General features: G+C 38.8%; 2 protein-coding genes across 2 annotated transcripts; one reads left to right on the plus strand and one right to left on the minus strand.

Annotated features, from left to right (window-relative positions):
- Positions 1–525: 525 nt before the first annotated feature.
- Positions 526–10,634, plus strand: ptpn1 (protein tyrosine phosphatase non-receptor type 1). The gene is made up of 9 exons (XM_056385618.1): positions 526–1,063; positions 2,929–3,019; positions 4,304–4,404; positions 6,091–6,189; positions 6,299–6,436; positions 6,711–6,920; positions 7,172–7,333; positions 7,535–7,695; positions 8,344–10,634. The coding sequence occupies exons 1-9, from the start codon at positions 1,007–1,009 to the stop codon at positions 8,636–8,638; spliced, it is 1,314 nt and encodes a 437-aa protein (XP_056241593.1). The 5' UTR covers positions 526–1,006; the 3' UTR covers positions 8,639–10,634.
- A 12,246-nt stretch (positions 10,635–22,880) lies between these two features.
- Positions 22,881–24,458, minus strand: cebpb (CCAAT enhancer binding protein beta). Its single transcript, XM_056385856.1, has one exon. It carries the CDS (start codon positions 24,246–24,248, stop codon positions 23,346–23,348), a length of 903 nt encoding a protein of 300 aa, XP_056241831.1. The 5' UTR covers positions 24,249–24,458; the 3' UTR covers positions 22,881–23,345.
- Between the last annotated feature and the right edge of the window lie 1,177 nt (positions 24,459–25,635).

The raw sequence follows: 25,635 nt of genomic DNA on the forward strand, positions 1-25,635 counted from the left end.
GTTAGCATTTTGATTTTCTGAAATAAGGGGATTCTGATAAAAAGTCAAAATTATGAGATGAAAAGTCAAAATTCTCACTTACTAAATGAAAATTATGATATACAAAGTCAGAATTATGCATTATTCAAAATTATAAGTGTGTGTGATATGTCAAAATCATTACATATAAGTTAAGAATTATGAGTTAAAGGTCAAAATTATGAATTAACTGGTCAAAAATTTGACTTTCTAAGTCAAAATTGTGAGCTTGAAAGGCAAAATTGTGTGCAAAAAAAGTCTAATTCCTAAATTATAAAATGAAAATTATAAGATTTAAAGTTAATTTGGATTTGGCCTACTAAACTTTGAAATGTCAAGCAAAATAAAAAATAATGGGGGCTTCCACATTTCAGAGATCAGTGGTATCATATATTTATTTATTTTGTTATGTTATTATTATTTACTTGGCAGTTTATTTAGTTTATTTTTGCTTTACTTGCATCATTCTCTGTCCCCTGGTCAAAAGTTGTGCATCATACGTTATTAAATAAAGTATTGAAAAAAAAAAAAAAAGTGAAAAAAAGATGCCTTCCGCACCTCCTCTCCGGTGTCTACAGCCGCCACAAAAATGGTGAAGTGTGAAGTGACTCTCTCAAACAAAGTCACATATCACTGCCTGAAAAACACCTTTAACCCCTATTTCACTTTCAGAGAGCCCACAGAGGAGCATTGTCTGTGAAAGGGAAAAAAAAAGCACATTTTGCTGTTTTCTACCACCCAAGGACAGAGAGCTCCTCGCGGTGGGAGGAGCCAGCGGCGTGTTTCCGCTCAGAGCAGGCCGACAGAGGTTACACGGTGATCTACGCAGCCGTGCGGAGAAATCACCGAAGAAGTGGCGGAACAGTTGTTTGTTACCGAGGAACACTGTCTGACAAAAAATTTGTTGGAGCATTTGTTGTCCACATCGGGGGAAGAAGAAGAACAAGAGGAGGAGGAAGAAGAAGGAGTGGCAGCTGGACTGTCAGCAATGGAAGCCGAGTTTCGGGAAATCGATGAAAACGGGAGCTGGAACGGCGTTTACCAGGTAGGACCTATCGGTAGATCAAGGTGGGAACGGACCGTCGGCGGAGCTGTCACTTTTAGGCCAAATGGTTTCTACCGCACAATGAGTCTGCAGCATTTCTCTCTTAATCAGCCTGCTTTAGTTTAGTCCGGGTTCCGCCTGCTCGGACCAGTCCGATGATTGATGAGCCTGCCTGGGTCTCAACCAAACACCACATCCCATCACTGATCTGCTTCGTTTGTCTCATACTAACTGTAGGTTTAGTGTCCGTGTTTGTTGCACATGTTTTCACACAAATATCTCAGCTTTCAGCAGTGATGGAGGAAGTACTCACATCTTTTACTTACTCAGGCTGAATACTCCACTACGAGTAAAGGTCCTGCTTTAAAATGGCAAATTTAGTGATACAAGCATGTAAGTGTGATTGGTGGGGGATGCTACTAATGATTATTTTCATTATTGATTGTTTTCTCCATTAATCGATAAGCTGTTTGTCTATCAGAATATGCCCATCACAAGGCCAATGTGACGTTTTCAAATGTTTTTTTTGAGCAACAGTCCAAACCCCAAAGATATTCAGGTTACTATCATGTTTAGCTTCAAAGGTTAGTCGATTAATTGATCAGTCGATCGTCATAATTGGCAACTTTTTGGAAAAATGAAAAATCATTTAAGTCATTTTTGAAGCATAAAGTAGATGAAAATGTTGTTTTCAGCCTCATAGTCATTGACTTTTTCAGTGATGCAGAAGATATATTTTTATACCTTTTCTGACATTTTATAGACTAAATGAGAAAATAATCAATCAATAATGAAAATAATCCTTAGATCCAGCCCTACTTTCACAAGAAAACCAGAAAATATTCACATTTTAGAAGCTGGAACCAGACAATTTCGGCTTTCTTACTTAACTAAAATAACTCAGAGTGATTAGCCAACTGTCATAATAGCTGCTGATCAGCTAACCAATCAATCGAGTAATCATTGCACCTCCATTAATCAGGAGAATGTACTTTAAGTGCTCAGTGCAGAGAAATGTCCCCTGTGATGATTTACTGTCATTTATTTATTAGATTATTATTATTACTCGTCCAGTAATGTTACTTCTGTTTGTTGAGGTGGAGCTACTTTTTAACGTTTTACATTCGGCTGCAACTAATAATTATTTTCAATGTCGATTATTCTGCTTTGCACCTTTTTTTTTATTAATTGTTTAGTCTATAAAACATCAGATAACAGTAAAAACTGCCCATCACAATGTCCAACAACCAAGGTGATGTCATCAACTGTTGTGTTCAGCCAACAGCCCAAAACCCCAAAATATTAATATCATCATCGCAGACAAAGGAGGAGCTGCAAATCCTCGTATCCAGTTCAAAAGCTGGAGCCATGAAATGTTGACATTTTGCATGAAAAATAACTGAAATAATCAGTGTTATAGTTGCAAATTGATTTTCTGTCAGTCAATTAATAGACTGTTTCAGATCTACTACTACAGACCTATCCACAGTTTCTTGCACAAAATACCCATTAACTACAGCTCAGTGTGAATCATCTGATATTATTATATGTTTTAAACAGACCTGTGTGTGCAAACATGTTACACACACACACACACACACACACACAGTAGGTCACTTTTTGAGAGTTGTTATCTTCAGTATGAGAAGTTGACCGGTGGTCAGTTTTTCTGCAGAATTAAATATAGGAAGGAAAAACACCAACCCCCCCCCCCCCCATTGTTTTTTATACATGCTTGGATTCTGTTTTAGAGCATGGAGAAACAACCTTCATTATTCATATTGCATCAGACTTTTAATGTGACATAAGTGTAATGTTAATGCAATGCTGTATTATATATGTATATATCTTCTATTCTGTCACAGGAGATTCGTCAGCAGTCATGTGACCTCCCCTGCAAGTTTGCCAAATTACCTGAAAACAAGAGTCGGAATCGTTACAGAGATGTTAGCCCATGTAAGTTGCTCCTTTCCTGCTTCTATACACTTTACTCAACAGTCTTAAACACTTAGAATATTTATTTAAATGAATGACCACTTGGGACTCTTTGCATAGTACTCCACCCACAGTGTTGGGTCGGTTCTAACATCAGCCAGTGGTGACTCTTTAAAGTGAGTCCTTCCACAGAACTACATGATATCAGGCACAAGTATTGTAATAATCGTCTCAAATTACACTGTTTTATTATTACACAACAGGCAGAACATTGAATCACCATGGAGAGACTAATGTAAAAAAGGATGTGACTTCCAATTCACATTTTTTTGTCTGCACTGTGTATTTATGAAGGCTATCAGTATGGTGATAGTAAATGTAGGTAAAGCTACAGAAGTCCTGCAGGAGATCAGGCTGGCAATATCATCCTGTTAAAGTTGTTATTATTATTATTATTTTTTTTTTTTGAATTTAGATTGTTGTGGTGAGAGATTAGTTACATTTTATTTTGTTTATTTAAATATTTACCTTGAATATTAAGGTGACGGTGCAAATTAATCAACATTTAGCAGCATCAGTGTAAATGTGCTGGAGCTATACAGCTAATTTTTACCCATCTTCCAGACACAACCAGATACTGACAAATGATAAAAAGTATTAATACAGCCCACAGTTGTAGATTTTGTAGGTTTTGTTTTATCTAATTTCCAGTGTTTTTGAGCTGTCAATCCTGTGTTATATTTACTTTGTCTCAGAGAGGCAACACCTAAATACATTTAATTGTTGTTTTATATGTGATCACTGTTCAGTCATCCTGCCTTCAACTACTGATGTGTCTTTCTCTTTTTGAAAAGAGTTATTGTTCAATAAAATACATTTTCTGTGACATCACAAACGGTCCAGCAGCTGAACTGTGCTGAACTTTGTGGTTTCCTCTCTTTCACACTGAATTAACTATGCAAATTTGGCAGACCGGGTTGCAAATACTTACTGCACTTACTTAATTTTTTTCCTTTTTAATTCACTTTGATGAGAGATGTGAAAATACGTAAACTGAAACCTCTTCACACTGTATACTTCTTAACTAAGATGTTTGACTGGGTGTCCAGAGAAGTCGACACCTCAGTATTGAAGCCAAAAGCTAACACCTGTGTTTTGCTCACAGACAGACGTTGCCATTAGTTCTCCACAGCTGTGTTGATCTGAGAATTGCATTTATACTCCCCTGGGGGTTGTGACATATGAAAAACACACAAGCACACAGTATTTACATGAGTCTATTTTTTTCTTTTTCCTTCTCCTCAGTTGACCACAGCAGAATATGTCTGCAGCTGGGTACAAATGACTACATTAATTCCAGCCTAATAACAGTAGAAGAGGCACAGAGGAACTACATCCTCACTCAGGTAAGTGTGGAGATGAAGAGTCCGTGCACTCCTTTGGAAATGTGGCTGCAGCTGGACAGTGACAATCCTCCTTTACACGCAATTCATACCCGTTATTTGTAGCATATTATGAACAAATACACATGGATGGAAGCATGTGTGCGTGTCATTAGCAACGACGTAGGTTTGTCTTCATAAGTGTGTGAGGATATGACTGTACTGTCTCCAGGGCATTTTATATATATTCATATATCAATCTAGAAAATAACTTTATTATGATGAAATAGTAATGTAAGCTGCTGCAGTATGAATGCACTGATCTTAATTCAAATAACATTTAGTGTCTCTGGTAGAGATACTTTATGTTAGATAACGTAGCCCCTCTTTAGCATTTTTAGGCAGTATACACTCAGTTAGACACACTTAGCTAAAACTAATGCAGTCTAATACAACAGTCCTGCAATGAATCTTTTATATATAATATAATATGTATGGTTATAATGTGGTTCTGTTGTGCTGTATTACATGATTCTGTTATTGAGCCTACCTTCATTGATATATGTGTGGTGGATAAAAAAAAAATGGAAACACCCTTCAGTATAATGCAAAATAGGTCACAGCACCACAAAGTGCATCCTCCAAACTAACCACACAGTTGGATCAACACCGCTCTGAAACAGTTTCAAAACAAACTGAACATTACAACCTTCATGAATGGAGGATATATTGCAGGATTGTTGTATTAGGCTGGATTAGTTCCAGCTAGGTGTGTTAATGTGTTTGCTAACAACTATAACTCTGAGGCTCAGGTGTAAACAGATAATGAATGACAATATAGTAAAACACAGGTGTAATCATATGTAACGTGTCTTCATAGGAGATGTTATGACAAATACTGTACTTTAATAAGAACTTAAAATGCCCTCATAGCTGCATATAGCTTCATTACAGTGTGTTATGAACCATTTATTACATGTGTTATATCTTGCCTATAAATGCTAAAAAATTTGACTTTTATTAAAATATTAAATCATAGATTACATTAATTTAACTTAAAACTGTCACAAACTGGACCGCAAGGCCATGACAAAAGAGGGAGACGCACACAACCAAGCCAATTAACAGATGTTTTATTTTTATTTTTTTAAAACAAACAAATAAATCTAAGGGCAACTTAAACTAACAATTGTGTGTGTGATCAGTAAGAGCAGCAGTGTAACTGGGTGCATGAGTGGGGCCAACTGCAGCGAGGACTGTAGCCTCTACACATGGGGCGCCTGCTTAGACCACTACGCTACACGACGCCCCGAAAGTGCTTTTTAAAGCCATGAATCCATAAATCCAGTCCATAAATCACTCGCTCACAAAGCTCATTGTAGTGAAAGCACGGTGCCAGTTAAAGGCAAACGTATTTATCGGCTGGACCGTTAGAGGACGGCGCTCAGGGATTAAATCAAACAAAAATAGGATTTTGAAAACACAACTCTTGTGGAAAAAGTCACACACAGTCATTAGTACATAACTGAAGTTTTGAAACGGATGTATGTTGAGCTAGAATATGAAGGCAGTAGACTGATGATTCAATATACTCTTTTAAGAATAGTATGATCATTACATTATCAAACGCCTTGCCATAATCTTTACATTTCTGCTCTTACGTAGTGATACTGAGAATAAAACCTGGTGTTCTCTGTCATTCATTCTTAGGGACCCCTTCCAAATACATGTGGCCACTTCTGGGAGATGGTGTGGGAGCAGAGGACCCGCGGCGTGGTGATGCTGAACAGAGTCATAGAGAAAGGCTCTGTAAGCACTGGTTTCTTTTTTTCCTCACAGTGTCACTTTTTAAGCCCACTGCATTGCTCTCCGCCTGCTTGTTACGCTGTGTGAAATGTGCACTTTCATTTGGTTTTAGGTTAAATGTGCCCAATATTGGCCACAGAGGGAGGAGAAGGACGCTGTCTTTGAAGACACCAATTTCAAGCTTACCCTCGTCTCAGAAGACATCAAGTCTTACTACACAGTCCGTCAGCTGGAGCTGGAAAATCTGTCTGTAGGTTTTCACCTGTGGTGTTTTTTTCTTTTACTGTGTGTGCACAAGTAGACGTGTCTACAGTCTTTTAAAGTATGTTCACAATTTTTTAAGTCTGTCTTAGATCAATAGTTGATAATCGGGCACCCATATAAACCTTGAAACAGGTTTTACTTGCTGTAAACATTCCTCCGGTTCATATTAGCAAAGGCTGAATCAGTCAAATCAAGTGGGGATGTTCCAAAGTTTGTTTTGTACAAAATTACAGGGTTTTCTCTTTGTTCTTCTTCTGCAGACTCAAGAGACTCGTGAGATTTTACATTTTCACTACACCACCTGGCCTGACTTTGGGGTGCCAGAGTCTCCCGCCTCCTTCCTTAACTTCCTGTTCAAGGTGCGAGAGTCCGGGTGCCTGAATTCAGACCAGGGGCCAGTGGTGGTGCACTGCAGTGCTGGCATTGGTCGCTCGGGGACCTTCTGTCTTGTGGACACTTGCCTCTTATTGGTTTGTACAGAGCTCTGCTATTGAGAAATCGTGATGTTAACAGACTTTTATCTATTGCACCTTTTTCCCATTGACACAGTACAGGAAATTAGCTTGCACTTATCTAGAAGTACAACAGTAGAATGAATCATTACAAGCAACCAGTGACACAGTTGTTGGGCATAATATTTTCAAGCTTGAACTGAATTCATCAGTCAAGTGCCTAAAGCTTAAGATTCTTATGTGCTGAGTGTTTTTGCTGTTAAATGCAGATGTCTATCCGTAAGGACCCGTCTTCAGTGCGTATTCGCGATGTGCTGCTGGAGATGCGACGCTATCGAATGGGCTTGATTCAAACAGCGGATCAACTTCGCTTCTCCTACCTCGCTGTCAATGAAGGTGCCAAATACATCAAGGGTGACACATCTCTGCAGGCAAGTCCTTCCTGTCCAGTCGGCTCTTTGTTCTTCAGTGACACATTTGCAGATTAAAAAACTGCACACGCAACATTTACTATATTTTGCCGTGAGAAATAAAAACACATATGCTACAAAACTACCAATTTTCTTCATTTAATATTAAATATTTCTGCAAATGCTGAAAGAGATTTTTTTTTTTTTTTTTTTTTTTTGCAGGAGTCATGGAAAGAGCTCTCGAACGAGGAAGACGATCCTCCAGAGTTCACCCCTCCTCCTCCTCTTCCTCCTCCCAGAGACCCTCACAATGGGAAAGTTGAGCCATCGTTTTTCCCTGAAAATGATGAGATCATCCAACGCATTGAGCACAGGAATCTCGGGTATTCATCAGAATCATTCTTTTGAAAGATTTTATCTCAGTTTTATTTATCGTCATTGGTTGAAAACTACTTTTAGTATATGTTACAGCTGTTTGAAAACCTGTCGGTAAGCACAAAAAAGTGAAGTTTTTGTGCCATGTGCTGCTTGTTAAAGGCGGGAAACAGTTAAATGGAGTGCAGGCGATATTATGAGGCGGCAGCTACTGGCAGGGCGCTTAAGTATTGGCAGAGACACTACAGAACGTTTTCTGTTTGGATTCAGCCACGGCAAGCCAAGTGGAATGTGCGTCTATTAGTATGTATTGTTTCCAGGGCTGATGCTATACGTATCCATATTTTCTTTTCTAAACATTAGCAAGCTAACTTTAGTTGTGTTCAGTTAGCTATGCATCTCTTACACTTGGCATTCAGTGGGTGTAAACATTTAGCAACAGCTAATCTCCATCTATGAAGCGGTTTGTGTGGAGCAACACATCTTAATTTGGTTCGAAATTCAGTAAACTCGTTACACAGTAAGTAGGCTATGTTTGAATTTTGAAGAGCTGCTGCATCTGGCTCGCACCTCATCTAATGAAACCAGAACAAACACACAGACTCTACTCTCCTTGACTCAACTGTACTCTCCTCTTATGTTCTTTCTTCATTTAGGTCCTCACAAGAGTCGGAGCTGCGAAAGAGGAATGTCGATGCTCCCCAGCCTCCTCCTGATCACGTTGAACTTCTCGATGGCCACATCGGAAGCCAAGATCTTACCTCCAAAGCCCCATCCAAATCCCAGCAGCAGCAGCACGAGGCCCAGGAGCAGGAGTCAGTCGAGGCAGCAGAGCAGCCAAAGGAAAGCTCTCCTGTTCCGGGGACTTGGTCTCCTCTACTAGCCAACGTGTGCCTGTGCACAGCGCTGGCTCTCAGTGCGTATGTCTGTTATCGAGCCTATTTCCACTGATGTCTGTCCTTCCTCCTCTTTTTTTTTTTTTTTTTTTTTTTTTTTGTTCCTCTCTGTCTCTCCACTGATGTTGCAAAGTGGACTACGTTGGCCAATCAGCCTGCTTTGAACTCTGGGTTTACTCTGCGAGTGAGTGGATTATTTGGACTTCAGCAGATTCAGGTTCACTCGTTTCATTTTACAAATGCAGTGGGAGGGGGCGACTGGGTGGGAAGAAGTCTTGCCCCTTCTCATAACCCACCCAAAACATTCGTTCAGTATGTCATCTTGGATGCTCAGGGCCTCAGTTTTTCAGGTGTCACATCTCAAATCCGAGACTCAAAAATATAATACATATCGCGGTCAGTAGAGGAAAAGGGTTTGTTTTAGCTCCCTTGTTCCGTGAACCAGGATGAATGGCCTGTCAGCCCATTTTACATGTGTCTCCTCTCTTATTTACCAAAATTACATAATTGTATGAGTTCTTCCATTTCATCTTTTTACTAATGTGTCCGTTATGATTTCACATTTTCTCTCTTTTGCTTACACAAATGGATCAGAAATTACAGATCCAGATCTTTGACCAGCCTGTCTGAAAATTTGCCAGTTTGGGAGGTAGCAGTTTAAAAAAAAAAAAAAAAAAAAAAGTTATTTTGTTTTGGGTCAATATTAAACCCAACAGTAAGTTGAAGTATGTAAAAGTAAGAGGAAAGCAATCGTGTGCCCATTAGATAAGAGATGCATGCTGGGGTGGGCACTGAATTGTTATCTGTCCTCACTCCTGGCCTGTGTATAGCTGCAGGAGGCATGCTGGTTGAGTCCATACAGTATGCTTGTTTTTGTGTGTGTGTGTGTGTTTGTGTGTGTGTGTGTGTGTGTGTGTGTGTGTGTGTGTGTGTGTGTACGTACATATGAGCGAGTGGTAGTTATCGGAGCTTTCTACTGATGCTTGAGTTAAATCTACTCAGTGAAAAATATTAATATAACATTTACAGGATGTTAAATGTGAGATACGTAGACTGGGTTGCCTCCTGGCAACTGACCCCCCCACCCCCCCCCACCCCCCCACCCACACACACACACCCCGATCCTGCGTTTTCTCTCCCTGGGAGTTCAACAGTGGCACAGAAAAGTTGCTTTAAAAACAAAATGTTGCAGGAACAGGGTGATATGCAACTTTCTCCATTTGCCTGGCATTCTCAACTTGACTTGGGAATAATATTGACATCTTGAGGTGGCTTTTTTGCTAGTTTGGGATAGCAGCTTTTCAGTCACAGTGGATTAAAAAAAAATAAACGTGTGGAGGCTGTTCATGCCAAGAGATTGTGTAACATAACCTGAAAGCAGCTGATACATGTTGTAAAGTGTGTTCAGTCAGTGGAGTTATGCCAGCTTAACGAACGGAGACACCCAGCTATTTTTCGCCAGCAATACAAATACTTAATAATGTGTCACCCTTTACTTCAACAAACTCTTGAGTTGTACAGGTAGTCGTGGATTTTGAACAAACCAAAAATCAAACACCAGCACAGGGATGAAAACAATACACTGTAGTAATGATCTGTTGTGTCATGGCGTGGCCCTGAGCTGGCTATATTGTTTTGTATGATTGTCTTTTTGTTTTTTGTTCTTTAGCATGCTGCATTTGTGAATCAACAGGTTTGTCCTAAGAAGAGATTAGTTAAGCTGCTAGCGTTCAGTTTACCTTTGTGACTCGACAACGTTCAGTACTTGAGTCCAACAGCTGTACCTTCGTTTAGAATGTATAAATGTCCTGTCCAAGGACACACCCTTATTAGATAAATATATTTTTTTCAAATCAGGTTTCAGTGTGCTGAGTTTTTTTTTTTTTGTTTTTTTTTTTCTGCTTTAGCGAGGGATAAAATCTCAGCACCTGTGCAGCCATTGCACCAGGTTTTCCTGTTTTTTCTATACTTATGCTGAGCTCAAAAACATGTATTTTTTTATTTACATTTGTTGTGTTCCTTTTTAAATAAAAAAAAAGTCTACTGTTGTATTTGTTCTGGTTTTTAAGAACAGAACCTCATTCTCAGTCTTACTTCTGAACAATGATTATGGTAATAAAAGATCACACAGCACTGTGTTTTTATCTTATTGTCAAGTCAGTAGTATGAACAGAAAAATCAACTGTTGGTTTTGAAACAGAAACACTAGAAAAACAGACTGTCACAAACTTTTATATATACATTTCTATTTATTTATTCATAGGTACAGTAGCTTCCATCTCTGTGGTCACTGCAGATTTTCCATTTGTCTCAATGAGCTGATGTTGACATTTGAACATTTTGAACTATGAATGTATTTTTTCCTGAAAGTGTCTTTTCCACTTTTCCGTTTGTCATCAGTTCGAAAAAGTTAAGAAATTGATTTTGGGCCATTGTCTGTGGCCTTGTAGAAATAAGTGGTCAAACAGAAAAACCAGACAATGGGAGCCAATAAATGGTTCTTATTGTTTATAACTGATCTGAAAAATGAAAAACATTAGAACATGATTTAACAAGAATTAATAATTAGTTACTATTAAATTAGTTAAATTAGTTACAACTGGTAAACTCTTTTCAGAGGATGAAACATCTGCAGTGATCTCAGAAAATCTTGTCTTCTTATTGTGCAGACAGTGACGTGCGTTAAATAGACCACAAGGTGGCTCTGTAAGACTGTAAAACTCACTGGCTCTTGGCGGCTTTTTCAGTGAACATGGAACCTTGGCTTCTTGTTGCAGCCCACTCTTTCCTGTTTTCTGTGTCGTACCTGGGTTTTCACATCAGTTATGTTTTATTTATGGTGAACTGTAGTCAGAAGCATTCCTCTATTGGCAGACCATACAAAATCTGAAGTTTGTAAGGGTACAGTCGTGCTGCACGCCACAAACACTGCTCTCATTTTATTCAAATTCAGATTCTTCCACTTATACAAAGAGTACAAAGATGCTTTTCACCTTCCTTAAATTCTAATATCTATTCTGGCTGATCTCACCACAGCCATTACTGATAGACAATTATTTCTCAACAGCCTGTTGTGAAAACACACCCAGTTCCTTTTTAATACATCGACACACAAACTCTTATGGTTGATGTACAAACTGTTCCACAACACAAGACCCCAAGAGTGAGTTTATATTTACTGAAGTGTAAAGACCATCACAATGATGGGGAGTGAACACTACAGGAAGGGAGAACATGTCTAGAGGCATATGCATTGCTTGTGCGAACTCTACCGCTCGGGTGTAGCACAGATGATTTGGCAAGAGTCTTGGCTAGAACTTCCTGTTTGGGAAATAAGAGGCAGGCACTGGTACGCGGTGTCCAGGAATGCAACTTAAACAGTGAGTAATAGCACTCCCAGCCACCGCTCTGCTGACGTCAAGCGAGCAAGCAAGCTTGAACAAGCTGCAGTAGGAAAACTACAATCAAGGTGTGGGGCCGGAAGTCATCTTAAAGCCACAGTTGTTTCTTTTGAAACTAAAGTCTGTCTGATCTGACAGTGCAGTCATGACTCATGCTGTTTGTGGTGAAGACTTTTGTCATTTTGCTATTATAAATAAATGAAATAGTATTTTGAATGTATGTCATATCTATATATGTCATCTACCAGGCCTACGCTTTTTTAAAAAAATGTTTGTGATTCTAGTGAGAAATTCAACTTCAATTTTGTAAAAAAAGAAAAAAAAAGTGGCTTGAACAAATGTCAGAAGTGCACTATGGTGACTCTTTACTCAGCCTAATTCTGCACAATGCTGACTCCACATTCACAATCGACCAAAAAGGATATCTGCCCTGCCCTGCTGACTCTTCCAACATGTGTCCTCAGTTTAGTTATTAACCTGGAACTTCCCAATGGCTGGCCAGCTGTGAGGGTGGGTGGGACGATCTTTGACTGTAAGTCTCTTTTGTAGCCTGCAGATCATTTTCGCAGGGAGCCGAGCAGGGATCAGGAAATTCCTGAATACGAAGGGAGTCAGGTCTTTCCAAGCATGACTCTGCAAAGTCTGAGTCACCATACACACCAGCACTGTGCAATGGAAACTTGATAGCAATAAGTGTGAGTACACTGTCAGGTGTACCATGTCTCTTCATGCCCTTATCATTTCAAAACTTTGCCAGCCAGGGGGGAGGGAATGAGACAGCTTTCAGTATTGACCAGTGCTGGAATGTAACTCACTACATTTACTCAGTTACTGTACTTGAATACAGTTCTGAAGTACTTTAACTTTAATTGAGTATTTCCATTTCATCCGTCTTTATACGTTTACTCCACTGTATTTCATTACTCAATTACATTTATCTGGCTGCTTTAGGTAGCTACCAGTTATTTATAGATTCGTAATGTGCATTAAAAACACAAAAATATAAAATTCACTGTTAAAGGAATAGTTTGACATTTTGGGAAACATGCTTATTCGCTATCTTGCTGAGAGTTTGATGAAAAGATTGATACCACTCTTATGTCTACATGGTAAATATGCAACTAAAACCAGCAGCTGGTTATCTTAGCTTAGCAAAGAGACTGGAAACGGGGAAACAGCTAGCCTGGTCGTGTCCTTCTCTAAAGCTCAGTGATGAATATATAGCTTAAGATTAATCTGTAGAAAAACCGTGGTGTGAAAAACAGACGTCACTGTCACTGGTCTGTACACTTTGGTTTATGTATGAGATGTAACATCTTAATTAGTGAGATTTAAAGGTGCTGGTAGGTGGATTTTCTTACCTTTGGCAAGAGCCAGACTAGCCTTTTCCCCCTGTTTTCTGTCTTAGCTAAGCTAACCGGTTGCTAATGGTAGCTTGATATTTAGCATACAGATATGAGACTGATTTTGGACTCTTTGCAACAAAGCATATGGTTTTTCACCTTTCACCTGTCAGAAATCTACCTCCCAAATTGGACCTAGTGACAATCTGGGCGAAATCATGTTCTAGGCTACTGATATTTTTATTTTAAAACTTGGCTAAACAAATCTATCATTGATAAAGACATTGCAGTTAAAGATTTACAGTTGTGTTTTTTGTTGTGACTGTCCCCAAAAACGTGGTGGCAAGAAGAAATAAAGGTAAGAAATAAATAATAAATTTCATTCCGTCATCCCTCAGCAGATAATTTGAACTTTTGCCTTGTAATTTAAAGTTCTTAAGGGCCATTTTGTCAGCAAGTAGTGAGGCTTTATCATCATTGCGCAAACAACTATCAGCCTTAGATTTTTAACTAGAACTGGTTGTCGTCTTTCTCTGACAGTTTTAAATCTACCTGTGAGTCATTAGATCTTACACAACAAATCATTTGTATTTCTCTTCCTTCTTCCCTATACCCAAAGGTATGCCCCAGGGTTCAATACTAGGACCATTGTTATTCCTTATAGGCAATATGTAAATAATCTTTGTGATAATGCTACATTCGAGATTTGTCTCAGCTGCTCAGGGGGTTGAAATTGAAATGGTCAAAACATATTTAGGTATTTTTATTGATCAAAACCTGTCATTTAAATCACACATTGAAAACCTTGTTTCTAAGCTGAAACTTTACTAAACTACTTTAAATTTCCTTTTTAGGAATAAATCCTGCACTTTATTATGGCAGATTTTTATTTTTTATTTTTTTACTTTCATTGGATTATGATGATCTGCTCTTTATGACAGCCATTGTGCTGTATGTTTTATTACTTCTGCCAAGCAGGTTGTGTTTTCACCTGTGTCTGTTTATTTGTCACTGAGCTGATTTGCACCAAACTTGGTTGAGGGATGGGGCATGGGCCAGGGAAGAACCCATAACATTTTGTGGGAGATCTGGATCATTTAATATGAAATTTAATTTTTTTCTCTCTCAATTGTGGTGTGTGTTGTTTGTTTGTTTGTTTTTTATTATGACCCCTCTAAAAAGCAACATCTAGTTGAGGCCTCTGATCAACAGCTGTTAGCATTTCCACCAAAGACAAAATTTCCCTTCTAAACTTCTCAGATAGTTTCATGTATGTAACAGTTCAAGGCCCAAAGCGGAAAAAGAGAAAAACAATCTAAACTTCTGATCGTTTAACTTCAAAAGAGATAATTTAATACAGTATTTCACAACAAAAAATAATGAAAAAAATACAAAAATGTGCATAGTTTTCCTACCACATTAATCATCTCACAACCCCTCAGATTTCTCTTGTGACTCTTTGGAGGGGCCCAGCTAAACTAAGGAACTGTATATAACTAGGTCAAAAGTAGCTCCAATTCAACAAGCTACAATAGTAAAATGCTAAAAATATATTAATGCATCAGTATGAATCTAATAATGTGTCTTAAACATGGCATTGTGTTATATCTAATAGCTTATCAAATATCTGCTTTTCCTAATGACGCAACTTGATTGATTTTAGCTCAAATGGAAAAACACTGTGTTGTTGTTCTCATTAAACTGCAGTCTCGCAGTCAGAGGCTGATGTCTTTGGTTACGTCTGTTGAGACATTCACCCGTGAGCAGTTCCTGTTCCTGTTCCTGTCCCCTCGTCTGCTGCTGTTGAGGACCAACCGTCCGACACACACACATTGATGTGACATATAGTACCTCGACTGTCATAGCCATGCATGTAGGTCATAGCGTAAATACAGAGGTTGGAGCTGGTGCTTCCCCTTAGTGCGCTTCAAGCTCCCGCATCCTTCCTCCCTGAACGCAGCAAGAAGTGATGACGTCGACGTCGACACATGGTCAACATGTAAACAAAGCTGGCTGACCTGCCTGCCTCACCACAGATGTCACCACAGTGTTCCTTTGCGTCGCTATAGATGTTTTCATCATAGCAACAGCAGAAAAACATGTCAATTTGTTACAACTGCCGTGTGTTTCTGAGCGTCACGCTGATTCTGCGCTTGTAACACCAACCTTTGCAAATGAAGTGAAAGGTAAAATGTGTTCAACGTGATCACTGTCACATAGTCATAGTGTCGGTGGTGTTGTCATTCCTCCTACCTTCGTCAACGCACCCTACTTCCTGTTGCATAACATGTCAAAGCTCACACATCATTAATACTATTAGATCTAGCTGGTATCTGTTATTTTGTGAGTGTACAGCTGAGAACCTACAGCACATTTTGCGGCTCATCAACAAAACAGTGTTGTTTCATTTTTAAAATATTCTCCTGCAGGCTGTCTTACATGCAGTCACAGGACCAGAGGAAACATTTCCCACAGATTATCTTTCTATCACTGATCCAAACTCACATCTGTCGTCTTTTACCATATTTTTGCCCTCTCAGGCGGGGCTACCGCTCATTTCAATTGCAATTACCAACCTGAATGTATCCTATCCACCTGCAGGATTGTCCCACAAATTGGAGATCATTCATCTGTCCCTCCTTGATTGAAAAAAACATCTACAGTTTACAGTAACAACCCCACTCGTGCAGGAGGACAAATTTCACTTCCATAATATTCACAATTTCAGAAGTCTGGTTGTCAAAATAAAACAGGATGTCAGTTTAATTGACCAGTGTGTCAGAGTGTCTGGTAATCTAGGAAAGTTTTAGATGTGAGCTTTGAGGAACAGTGCCATAGGCTGAACTTTCTATAATGAAGGAACTTTGGCACCACGAAAGATAGGTGGGGCATCTTCCTTTTTCTGGAGTCATGCCATAGTGAACTACAGAAGAAATTACTTAGGTCCATTTGTATGCTTGTAGGAGCCAGCATGGTAAAGGTGTATCAATGTTAGATCAGTGTTGGTTCATATCTGATGAAAACTGATCTGAATGACTTTCTTGGTTTGAGGTGACACTGAACTCATACCTGCAAAATTATTGAAGATTGATTGTGAAAATGTCACAAGTTCATTTGTCTCTCTTAAATATAGTGCATAAAATGTAATCTTTTTCTCCAGTGGTGGAAATATGATCCTTTTGTACTCTACATTAAGCTTCATTTATTTGACAACTACAGTTACTTGTTACTTACAAATACATATTTTACACACAAGTCATATCATCAGCTTGTAAAATTTGATGCATTGTTATAGATTAAACTATCTAAAAGTAAGTAAAGTTATTTTATTTGGTTAAACCTCAACCAGTGCTGGGAAAGTTACTTTTGAAGCGCAATAGATGACTAATTACCCTGTTAAAATAGGGTGAATTATATTACATATAATAGTAAATTGATGATTAGTAATGACTAATCATTTCATCAATGTAATCATAAAAGTAATGTAACTACATTTCATTACTATTTGATTACTTTTCAGTAACATTCATTTAGTCTGTTTGCACGCTGTAGAAATACCACAACCAAATGATCTCTCCAAGTTAATATTAAATGAAAACACAATTCTGAATAAAGTTAGTGAGTGGTGTTAGATCTCTCGCCTATCTATCACCTATCTGAACCATGCTGTACACAGAGATGCCAAAAGAAGGCGTTGCTGCACAGCCAAAAAAGAAAAATGCAAAGCAACAGAATGAATGTCATATTCTACATATCAGCTTTTAACCAAAAGGAATTTATTCAAATGGAGCCCCCTTTGTAATCAACTACATTTTGATTAGTAACTTTAATTTAATTTAAAAAAAAATCTCAGTAACTGTAACAGATTATACTTACACTTATTTTGTAATTTTATTACTTTATCCCGTTACATCCCAAACACTGACCTTGACCAAATTTAACAGTAAAATGATATTTATATATTAATGTATCCATGATAGTTATACAATAATACATTGTACATAATACAAGATATATAATCTAAGTACATTTTGCTTATAATATTTATGTACTTTTAGGCTAAATACGGATTTTCTTATTGTAATGGGATGTATTTGCATCATGGTATTGCTACTTTTAAGTATGAATATGTCTTTACCGCTGTTTTCCTTTATCAATAAATTTGAATATAAAAAAACAATGAGAAAGAATAAAATGTCGCATAATAGTGAAAAATGCTCATGGAAATTTGCCTGAAGTCTAAAGTGAAGAAAATCAGCTAATCTTCATATACCAGAAGCTGCAACTGCAGAATTTGTGGGCATTTTTGCTTTAAAATATACATAAATGATGAATTGACTATTAAAATATCAAAAACAGTTAACTAACTTCAGCTTGACCAATTTAATGACCTGCAGTGGGCTGAACAAACTTCTCAAATATATCAAAAAGTATTCTGACTGATCATCTGTTTGCACATGATTAGCAATTAAATTATTTTAACCTAACGGGCATCTAAACCAGCACAAGTTGGCACAAAATATTTTTTACATCTACAATTTACAATTATCCTGTCAGATTACAAAATGTATTAAAACCCCTGTGGAAAGTAAAGTTTTAGACTTAAATTATATAATTACGTATATATTGATTAATTAATGAGATGTCATTACAATGTAATGTGTACATTTAGGAAAACACCCGTTGTTCACTCTGCAGAAAGCCCCAATCAAACCTTGACATACTGTCAGTGTATTGAAATAAACTTTTCTCACACACAAATGTTGCTCTAATAATTAAGAAAACGATAATTTTGCAAGGAGCGCCTTATGTTACACAAGATCTGGGCAGGGATACTTGCTGTGTAGTGACCGCAAGTCACTTCTGCTCGTCAGTTTTGTGTTTTCACAGTCATCTACAGCAAAATAGCAGAAGTGAATGAGAGATGTTGAAATCTTGGTTCACTTCAACACAGATCATGTTCTGGTCCGTTTACCGTAGCTCAGGAGGTCTGGCTTCCCGTTACAACCCATGGTCCGGATATCCGTTGTTCCCTTTCACTTAGAGGAGGAACTGTAATTAAACAAGCAAAATCAAAGTGTTACATTTATAAATATCTGGTTTAATTATGACGTTAAAGATGGCACAGGTTTGGCTACTTGCTATGTCAGATATTTCAGATTTAGGGGCCCAGACATCCTGGCCATCCTTTGTCTTTGGTCTCGATTTGAGAATCATGAGAGCATTTAGGATGGTCAGTTATGTTTTTCTTTAAAACTCTGAGCAAATATTTCTATACAAACTGTTACAGTGTCTGAGTGTTCTCAATTACTCTAAAATTAGGCTAAAATCAACAGGAGGTTAGTGCAAGTTGGTGCAAAGTCTGTGGGATGAAACAAGATTAGAAAAATTAACAAAATCAACAAGGATGGATCTTGAAATGCTAGACACAACACAACTGAACACTTCTTTAAAACTATTTTTCAAAATTCTGTCTGGAAACAGAGCTGACTCCCAAGTACCTAATTAGAGTATCTGCATGCAGCTTTATGTAATGTACAACTTCTATTTAGTCAGCAAAACATAGACATAATGTGCAAAAAAGACATGCAAGTAGAAAACAGACCAGGACCCAGAATAGAACTTTGAGGTACTCCACAGTTTAATTGTGGTCTGATGCAGGATAACAAAGAGGAAGAGACTAAATGACAGTGGTATCTGTCAGTAACAGATTAACTAAATTAAAACCTTGTTGATATTCTATATTTTACTTTTTGTCAACAAATCTCATGAAAAGACCAAAACAAATGATGAATCTACTAACAAGTATTGTCTGCGTAGTCACAACACAATATGTCTTGTTCCTCTGAGCCATAGAGCTTCATTGTTGTCCAACAACTATTAGAAACACACCTTATAGCCACACTGTTGTACCAAGTTATGTGCTAGGTGACACATTCCTTCATTACCATAAATGTTGGCACCGTAGTTTATTTTGACTCAGTGCCACATACACCATCCTGCTGCTGGAAATACTAACTAGAACATCAAATGCGAATTCATCTGCAACTGAAAATAGTTCCCAACAAATGCATTTTTTCTCCCGTTTCAGTGTTCTGACTTTACTACAGTGCCCAGCTGTTTTAGGGATTTACATACAATGAACTAAAACATTGTTGGTTTTGGTCTTTTGATGGCATTTGTTGACTGTGATAAAAAATGTTGAATATCTTATCCTTTATATAGGCCTGACAGAAGCCTTTCTAATAGGTGCCAGTGCATTTATTCAAATCAACCCTTTTTACAGAAGACATTTTGACTTGTCATTGTGGCTGAAAATTGTCCCTTAAAAATGCACTATTTACTCTTGTTTGTGTATAGTTTGCTAAACCTACAGTGACCAGATGTTTTGGGAAGTTACGTGGGTCTGTAAAAAAATGGAAGTATGTATTTCTCACCTCTTCTTAAAGATTTCTTTCTTCAATAGGAACCAATGAGCTTGGGGCTGAATTCCACAGACGGGGTAGGGAGGTAGGAATGTATTGAGAGATGGACTAACACATTGTTGATTTTTGCTCTTTCCATGGGATTTGTTGACTGAAATAAAAATATTGAATACAACAACAAACAACAACCTTATCAGTTTAGCTGCATTGATAAACTTATTGATTAAAATAGTTTATAGCCACAATCTTTAATTTTACTGAGAGAGAATAACTTTGTTATAGTTGTGTGTGCTGTTTCCTGTTTCATAACTGGTTTGATGACAAATTTGAAATTGAATTATAAAGACATGAAACAATTAGTCATGTTAAAGCTGGCTGTTACAGCTAAATTTTGGTTCCCCATTTTATTACAAAGTACCATGTTAGCGCTGCACCTAACATTATAATGTTAATTATTAATCCATTTGTCTACACAATGCCAGAAAATAGTGAAAAATGACCAGGATTACATTTACAAATGTCTTGCTTTGTATGAGTATGAGTCCAAAATTCAAAGATATTCAATTTACTATCGTGTTTGACATAGAAAAGCATCAAATCTTCACATCCAAGAAGCTGGAAACAGCAAATACTTGACATCTTTGCATACAATGTGCCTAAAATAATTATTCAATTATCAAAATAGTTGTTAATTTTCCATCAGTCAATTAAGTGATTAATCGACTAATCGTTACAGCTCTACACCATACATTAATGTGTCATACAATGTGTTATACATGGTTCTAAATTAGCTTATCTGTGGAGATGCCTCAAATCCTATTCAACCCTTAGTGTAATTGCTCTGTAAGTTGTGGTATTCATGATGTAAAACAGTAATAAATATCTTGTGTCTGCTGAGAAACAGTTTAACTAAATACGTCAGAAGAACTGGACCAAAGCCAAATCAAATGATTAGAAGTGTTAAATAATACTAGGCTGTGTCTACAGCATCTGACTTTTTTTAAATTAACAGAATCTGATGTGTTAATGAAAAGTGTTTTGAGGAACAAACAACTGCTAATGAGCGTAAAAAAAAACTAACATGACTCAGAGGTAAAAAAAAAAGAAATTCTTCCATTTCACAACATCTGGTACACAGTGGACATCAGCATGACAGGTGTGTGCGTGTGTGTGTGCATGTGTTTGTATTGGTTTATCAGAGGAGTTTTTAGGAGGCCAGCTGGCCTTTGGAGGAGCCTGTGATGCAATGAGGAGAGTTTACGGACAGACACTGCCCATTGACGGTAAAATGTTGAAAGGGGGCTGGGCTAAACTTTCAAGAAAAGAGGTCATCCTGTGTGGGAATTTCCCTCTCTCCTGTCAGCATGTGAGCCAGGAGCAGGGAAAGACTGCGTGGGGCTTAAATAGGAAACATGGGGTCATCAAACGAAGAATGCCTAGAATGTTTGAGTGAATCTGTGCCAACATTAAGAGCTACGACTAGAGGAGCAAGAGCAGGATCTGCGCTGAAAAACTCACAACAGAGGAGTGTTGAATGTTACATTATTCCCACGTCATTTAAAGCATTACTATGTTTCTGCGATTGTGTCTTAAACATTTTTTACAACATTTTTTGAGATCTGTGAAAAATGATCATTTTTACTTTTGTACCCAGTAAGGCATAAAGCCAGGCCACAACTACTTACAGCTATTGTCATGGACATGGAGGATAACAATGTCTTATTTAAAAGTGGGTGTAACATTCTTCAAGTGGTGATGTGTTGGAAAGGGAGGATATTGCACAACAGCTAAAAGCTAAACTGTTCATCACTGAGTGTGTTGAAATATCCACTGTATTCAAAATGTCATCTCTCACTGAACAAAACAACATCACACAGTTTTTGTTATTTAGAGATTTTCACCTAGTGTGAGTGTCCTCTACAAAAAACCAGCAGAGTAGGTTTTACCTCTTCTCTGCTGTTTGAAGGGAGAGTTGGAAAACACTCCACACCCTGAATTGTCACGGATCACCTACAAATCCCACCATGCCCCGTTTTCTTTATCTTCTCTGTCTGGGGTTTGCTTGCTCCTGACAGATACGTTTCATATTGTGCACACAGCGAAATGCAGTCTGAGGGCTTGGTAAATTCCACAGCAAACCAATTGTCAACTTATCTATCATGTCTGGTGTAACCTACTTTGTCACTCCCATTTCTAACTTCTACATTTTCTGCTGAGTGTTTTTTTTCACTTGAGGGATAGAGGAGGTTTGCTTTAGGATTATTCATATCTCTCCAGCACTGACTCCCAGCCAGCTTTTGGCTGTTGAAGTGTGACCTGAAGTGGTGTGAGGAGGTTAGTTGCTGATTAATTTCCATGCAACCTTGAACCTCTCTCTGGGCCAGTGGACCCAGCAAACTATTGACAGAGCCATGTGCTAAAGATAAAACTAACATTTCTGTGCTGCGTGCAGTGTGACCAAGTCTCTCTTTTTTTTTTTTTTTTTTGCTGTTGTCAGCAGATTCATTTCAGCATAAATTGGTTGGATGTTTTGTTTCAAATCACTAAGTAAACAGAGGAACCAAAATGGCTGCAGGATTAAAAGTTACCCAGTAATAGTGTGAAGAGTCTGTTTCTTGAATTTGAGGAATCACCTCATATTTCTATTTTGTTTAATGGCAATGGAAAAACACAAATGCAATATTCTGTATTCAGTAACTGAGCAGATTTCTGTCACTGTGCAGCTGTGCTGATCAAACCACTGGATGCCATTTTCTGCTTCGTGGTTACAATAAATGACAATTAATTACAATGATGATCCAGGGCATTATTAAAATGTCTGTATCCTTATTAGTGATGACTGTATTTATCAATTTTACCTCTATCTCCAAAGTGAAAGATCAAATTCCTACAGTGTGTTGGTGTCTCTTTCAATTTTGGCATATTGGCCTAAAGTAAAAGGTTGCAAATTTGCCTTGTCCAGACAATTTTTATCTGCAATATGTTGTAATTTACATCTAGGCCTACTAATGCACAGTCTGACTATCATGATTGTGAATATCTAAGGCGAGCATTAGGCCTACACACCCCTGTCTGTCTCAGCTTGCACCTGCTTCAAAAGGACAGAAAATAATAATTTACAAAAGAAATTGTTAAGACAAAGTATAAATCTTTTTAATTCAATAAAATATCAATTACAATTAAAGCATTTCACCTTTTAATATTAAATAATTAGACTTATTTCATTCATTGCCAATAGTATTACAAAGAGTTGCATCATTTCACTGCAGCACAACTCTTCCCTTGACAACCATTGCTCTGAATACACAAAACGTAGAAATTCACTCGCATGTATGTAAAACCTGCACAGAAATACTGCATACACCAACATTAACATCTGAGAATAAAGCTAAGGTGACACGTGAAGAATCGTGAATGATTGCGCAATCCATGCACCCACTTCTATAGTCCCATTCAAAGTGTCCTTGTAAACTGGTGGTCCCTGTCTTCACCTGTGAAGCGTACCCTTTTCAGCACTTGCTCCGCGGATCAACCCCGGCTCTTACAGTCCATCAATGACTAGACGAGCAGCCCAGAGGTCCGCGTGGAGTCTCTTAACATTGTCCGGTGGCAGAGAGCAGGTTGCGCAGGGTGGCCAGCTCTCTGGACAGCTGCTCCACGCGCTTTTGTAAACGATCGTTCTCTGCAGCCAGTTCCAGCACTTTATGTTGAGTCTCCAAGTTGCGCATTTTGGCTTTGTCCCTGCTCTTCCTCACGGCGAGGTTGTTCCTCTCCCGCCTCAGCCTGTATTCTTCACTGTCCTTGTCCAGGCGTTTCTTTGATTTGCCGCTGGACATTTTGCCGCTGTGCGATGGTGACCTGCTTTTACCTGACGGGGCAGGTGTGCCGGGCGGGCTGGAGCAAGTCGAAGACGCGGTGGAGATGTTTCCAAGACTACCGCTGGTGGACTGGTAATGAAGGTAGGACCTCATGTCAAAACTAGACGACCCGTTCTCCATCTTTGCGTCTTCCCGACTGTCGTCTCTCTCAGCAGCAGCAGCAGCAGCAGCAGCGGCAGCTCTGTAGCGGTTCCCGACGAGGTCAGGGCTGAGCACACTATCCACACGAGTCTCCTGCAGCTCAGTGTAACCCAGCGAGTAGGGCTCCCTGGGGTCCCGCAAGTTGTCGCACTGACTCGACTCCAGCTCGTTCAACAGCGAGTAGTTCTTATAGTTCTGAAAAGCTGCAACTCTCTTGATCTTGTTCTCCGCCAGGAAATCTGAGTAAACGTCCCCCTGGTGCTGCTGCTGCTGCTGCGTCTGCCCCGCCAGCTGCGGACAGTGCAAAGTTGAATCCAGGTAAGCACTGAAGTCTATCGCTCTCTCCCGCTCTTCAATGCCCAGCTCCGACATCGAGTCACCGAGCCTCCAGTAAGAGCCGCCGCTGATGGGACTAATAATGCTGTCTCTACTGTGGATAGCAAAGCTTCCCTCGTCGTAGAAGCCGGCCACTTCCATGGATCTTAACACCCGCCGGATTGCAGGAGCATGGAGGGCTGAGATGAGACGCCCAGAGTGGTTTTGGTTCAGTTGCCTCAGTTGTGAAATGACTCAAGGGTCGGATTGCAGTGAGTTTAAATCCCCTTGTGTCACTGCCTGTGACAACATGCAGCTGAATTTATTTGAAGTGCCTGTGATCATGGATTGGGAGGAATTGACAGATCTTCCTGTCTCGTGGGGGGGTTTTATTACATGCGAGGGGCGGGGCTTAGCTGGGCAGGTGTGTAACGCACAGCGAGGAGCCAACCGGACAACCTGTGCTGCTCTTACAGGACCTTTCCCCACAATCAATTATTTGTATTTGGACATAATAAAAAAAAAAAGTGACTGAGTCTGTTTTCTCGTAAGGCATCGTTACGGTCAGCTGTGGCAAAGACTTTGGTTTTCAGCAGCAGGATGAAGAGGAAACATGCCTTAGTGGCTTTCACTGATTTATCATAAAAAGGAAACTGAGGCAACTGGCATGAAAAATAAAAACTGAAAATACAAACCAACGGACAAACAAACACTCAACCCAGAGCACACCAAACAACATCTGAATACTTAAACCCAGTATTTGTTGACACGACGTCAATTCACGCCCTCTACAGTCGAAATCTCATCATCTAGAAGACAATCATGGAAAAATCCTATTCACTCAGTGGCAACTTGTTTACCATTTACTGACTTCATGCGTAATAACCTCAGAACAGCGATGCTTGTGACAGCCGCCCTGGACGCATCTCCAGACAGCTGTTTCCCCACAGCATTTACACAGACTAGTTGAAACCAGTCTCTGTGTGCTGCATGAGGGTTGGTGTTTGGTCAAAATCTAGTTAGCTTGGTTTTCTATAGGCTATATGTCATGACTTTTGACAATACATTTGATAGTAAACAGCCCAAAAACAAGTAACCGGACACAGTGACTTCACTCAGGTGCCATGAACAGGTGCTCAGGAGGTGTGGTGAGTTTAAATGCGCTCAGTCATCTCCTAACTTGACTCTTTGCTCTATACTGTGGACCTATAGTACAATTTGTGATCAGAACTGAATGCTTTGGATTTAATATGAAGTCCTACTGCCATCTTGTGGTGAACTGTAAAAATGTACATAAACGACATCAGTCACAGAGTCAATGTAATCTAAAATGTTTAGGATGTGTATCTCTCCATAAAGTGTTTCACTGGTGTTGGGGCCAAAAAGCCTTTTTTGTTTGGGTGTGTCTTCAACGCATCTCTTGGTTTCCCAGAATCACACACTGTCCAGCACATGCATAGCTTCTAGTATGCTTCATTTTATGACTCATTAGAATTTGTGGCTTTCCTGGGAATTTCAGCGGTATTATTTTTTCCTTTTTTGTTTGGAT

Source organism: Seriola aureovittata, chromosome 9, assembly GCF_021018895.1.
Source record: "Seriola aureovittata isolate HTS-2021-v1 ecotype China chromosome 9, ASM2101889v1, whole genome shotgun sequence".
In the NCBI taxonomy this organism is placed as follows: Eukaryota; Metazoa; Chordata; class Actinopteri; order Carangiformes; family Carangidae; genus Seriola; species Seriola aureovittata.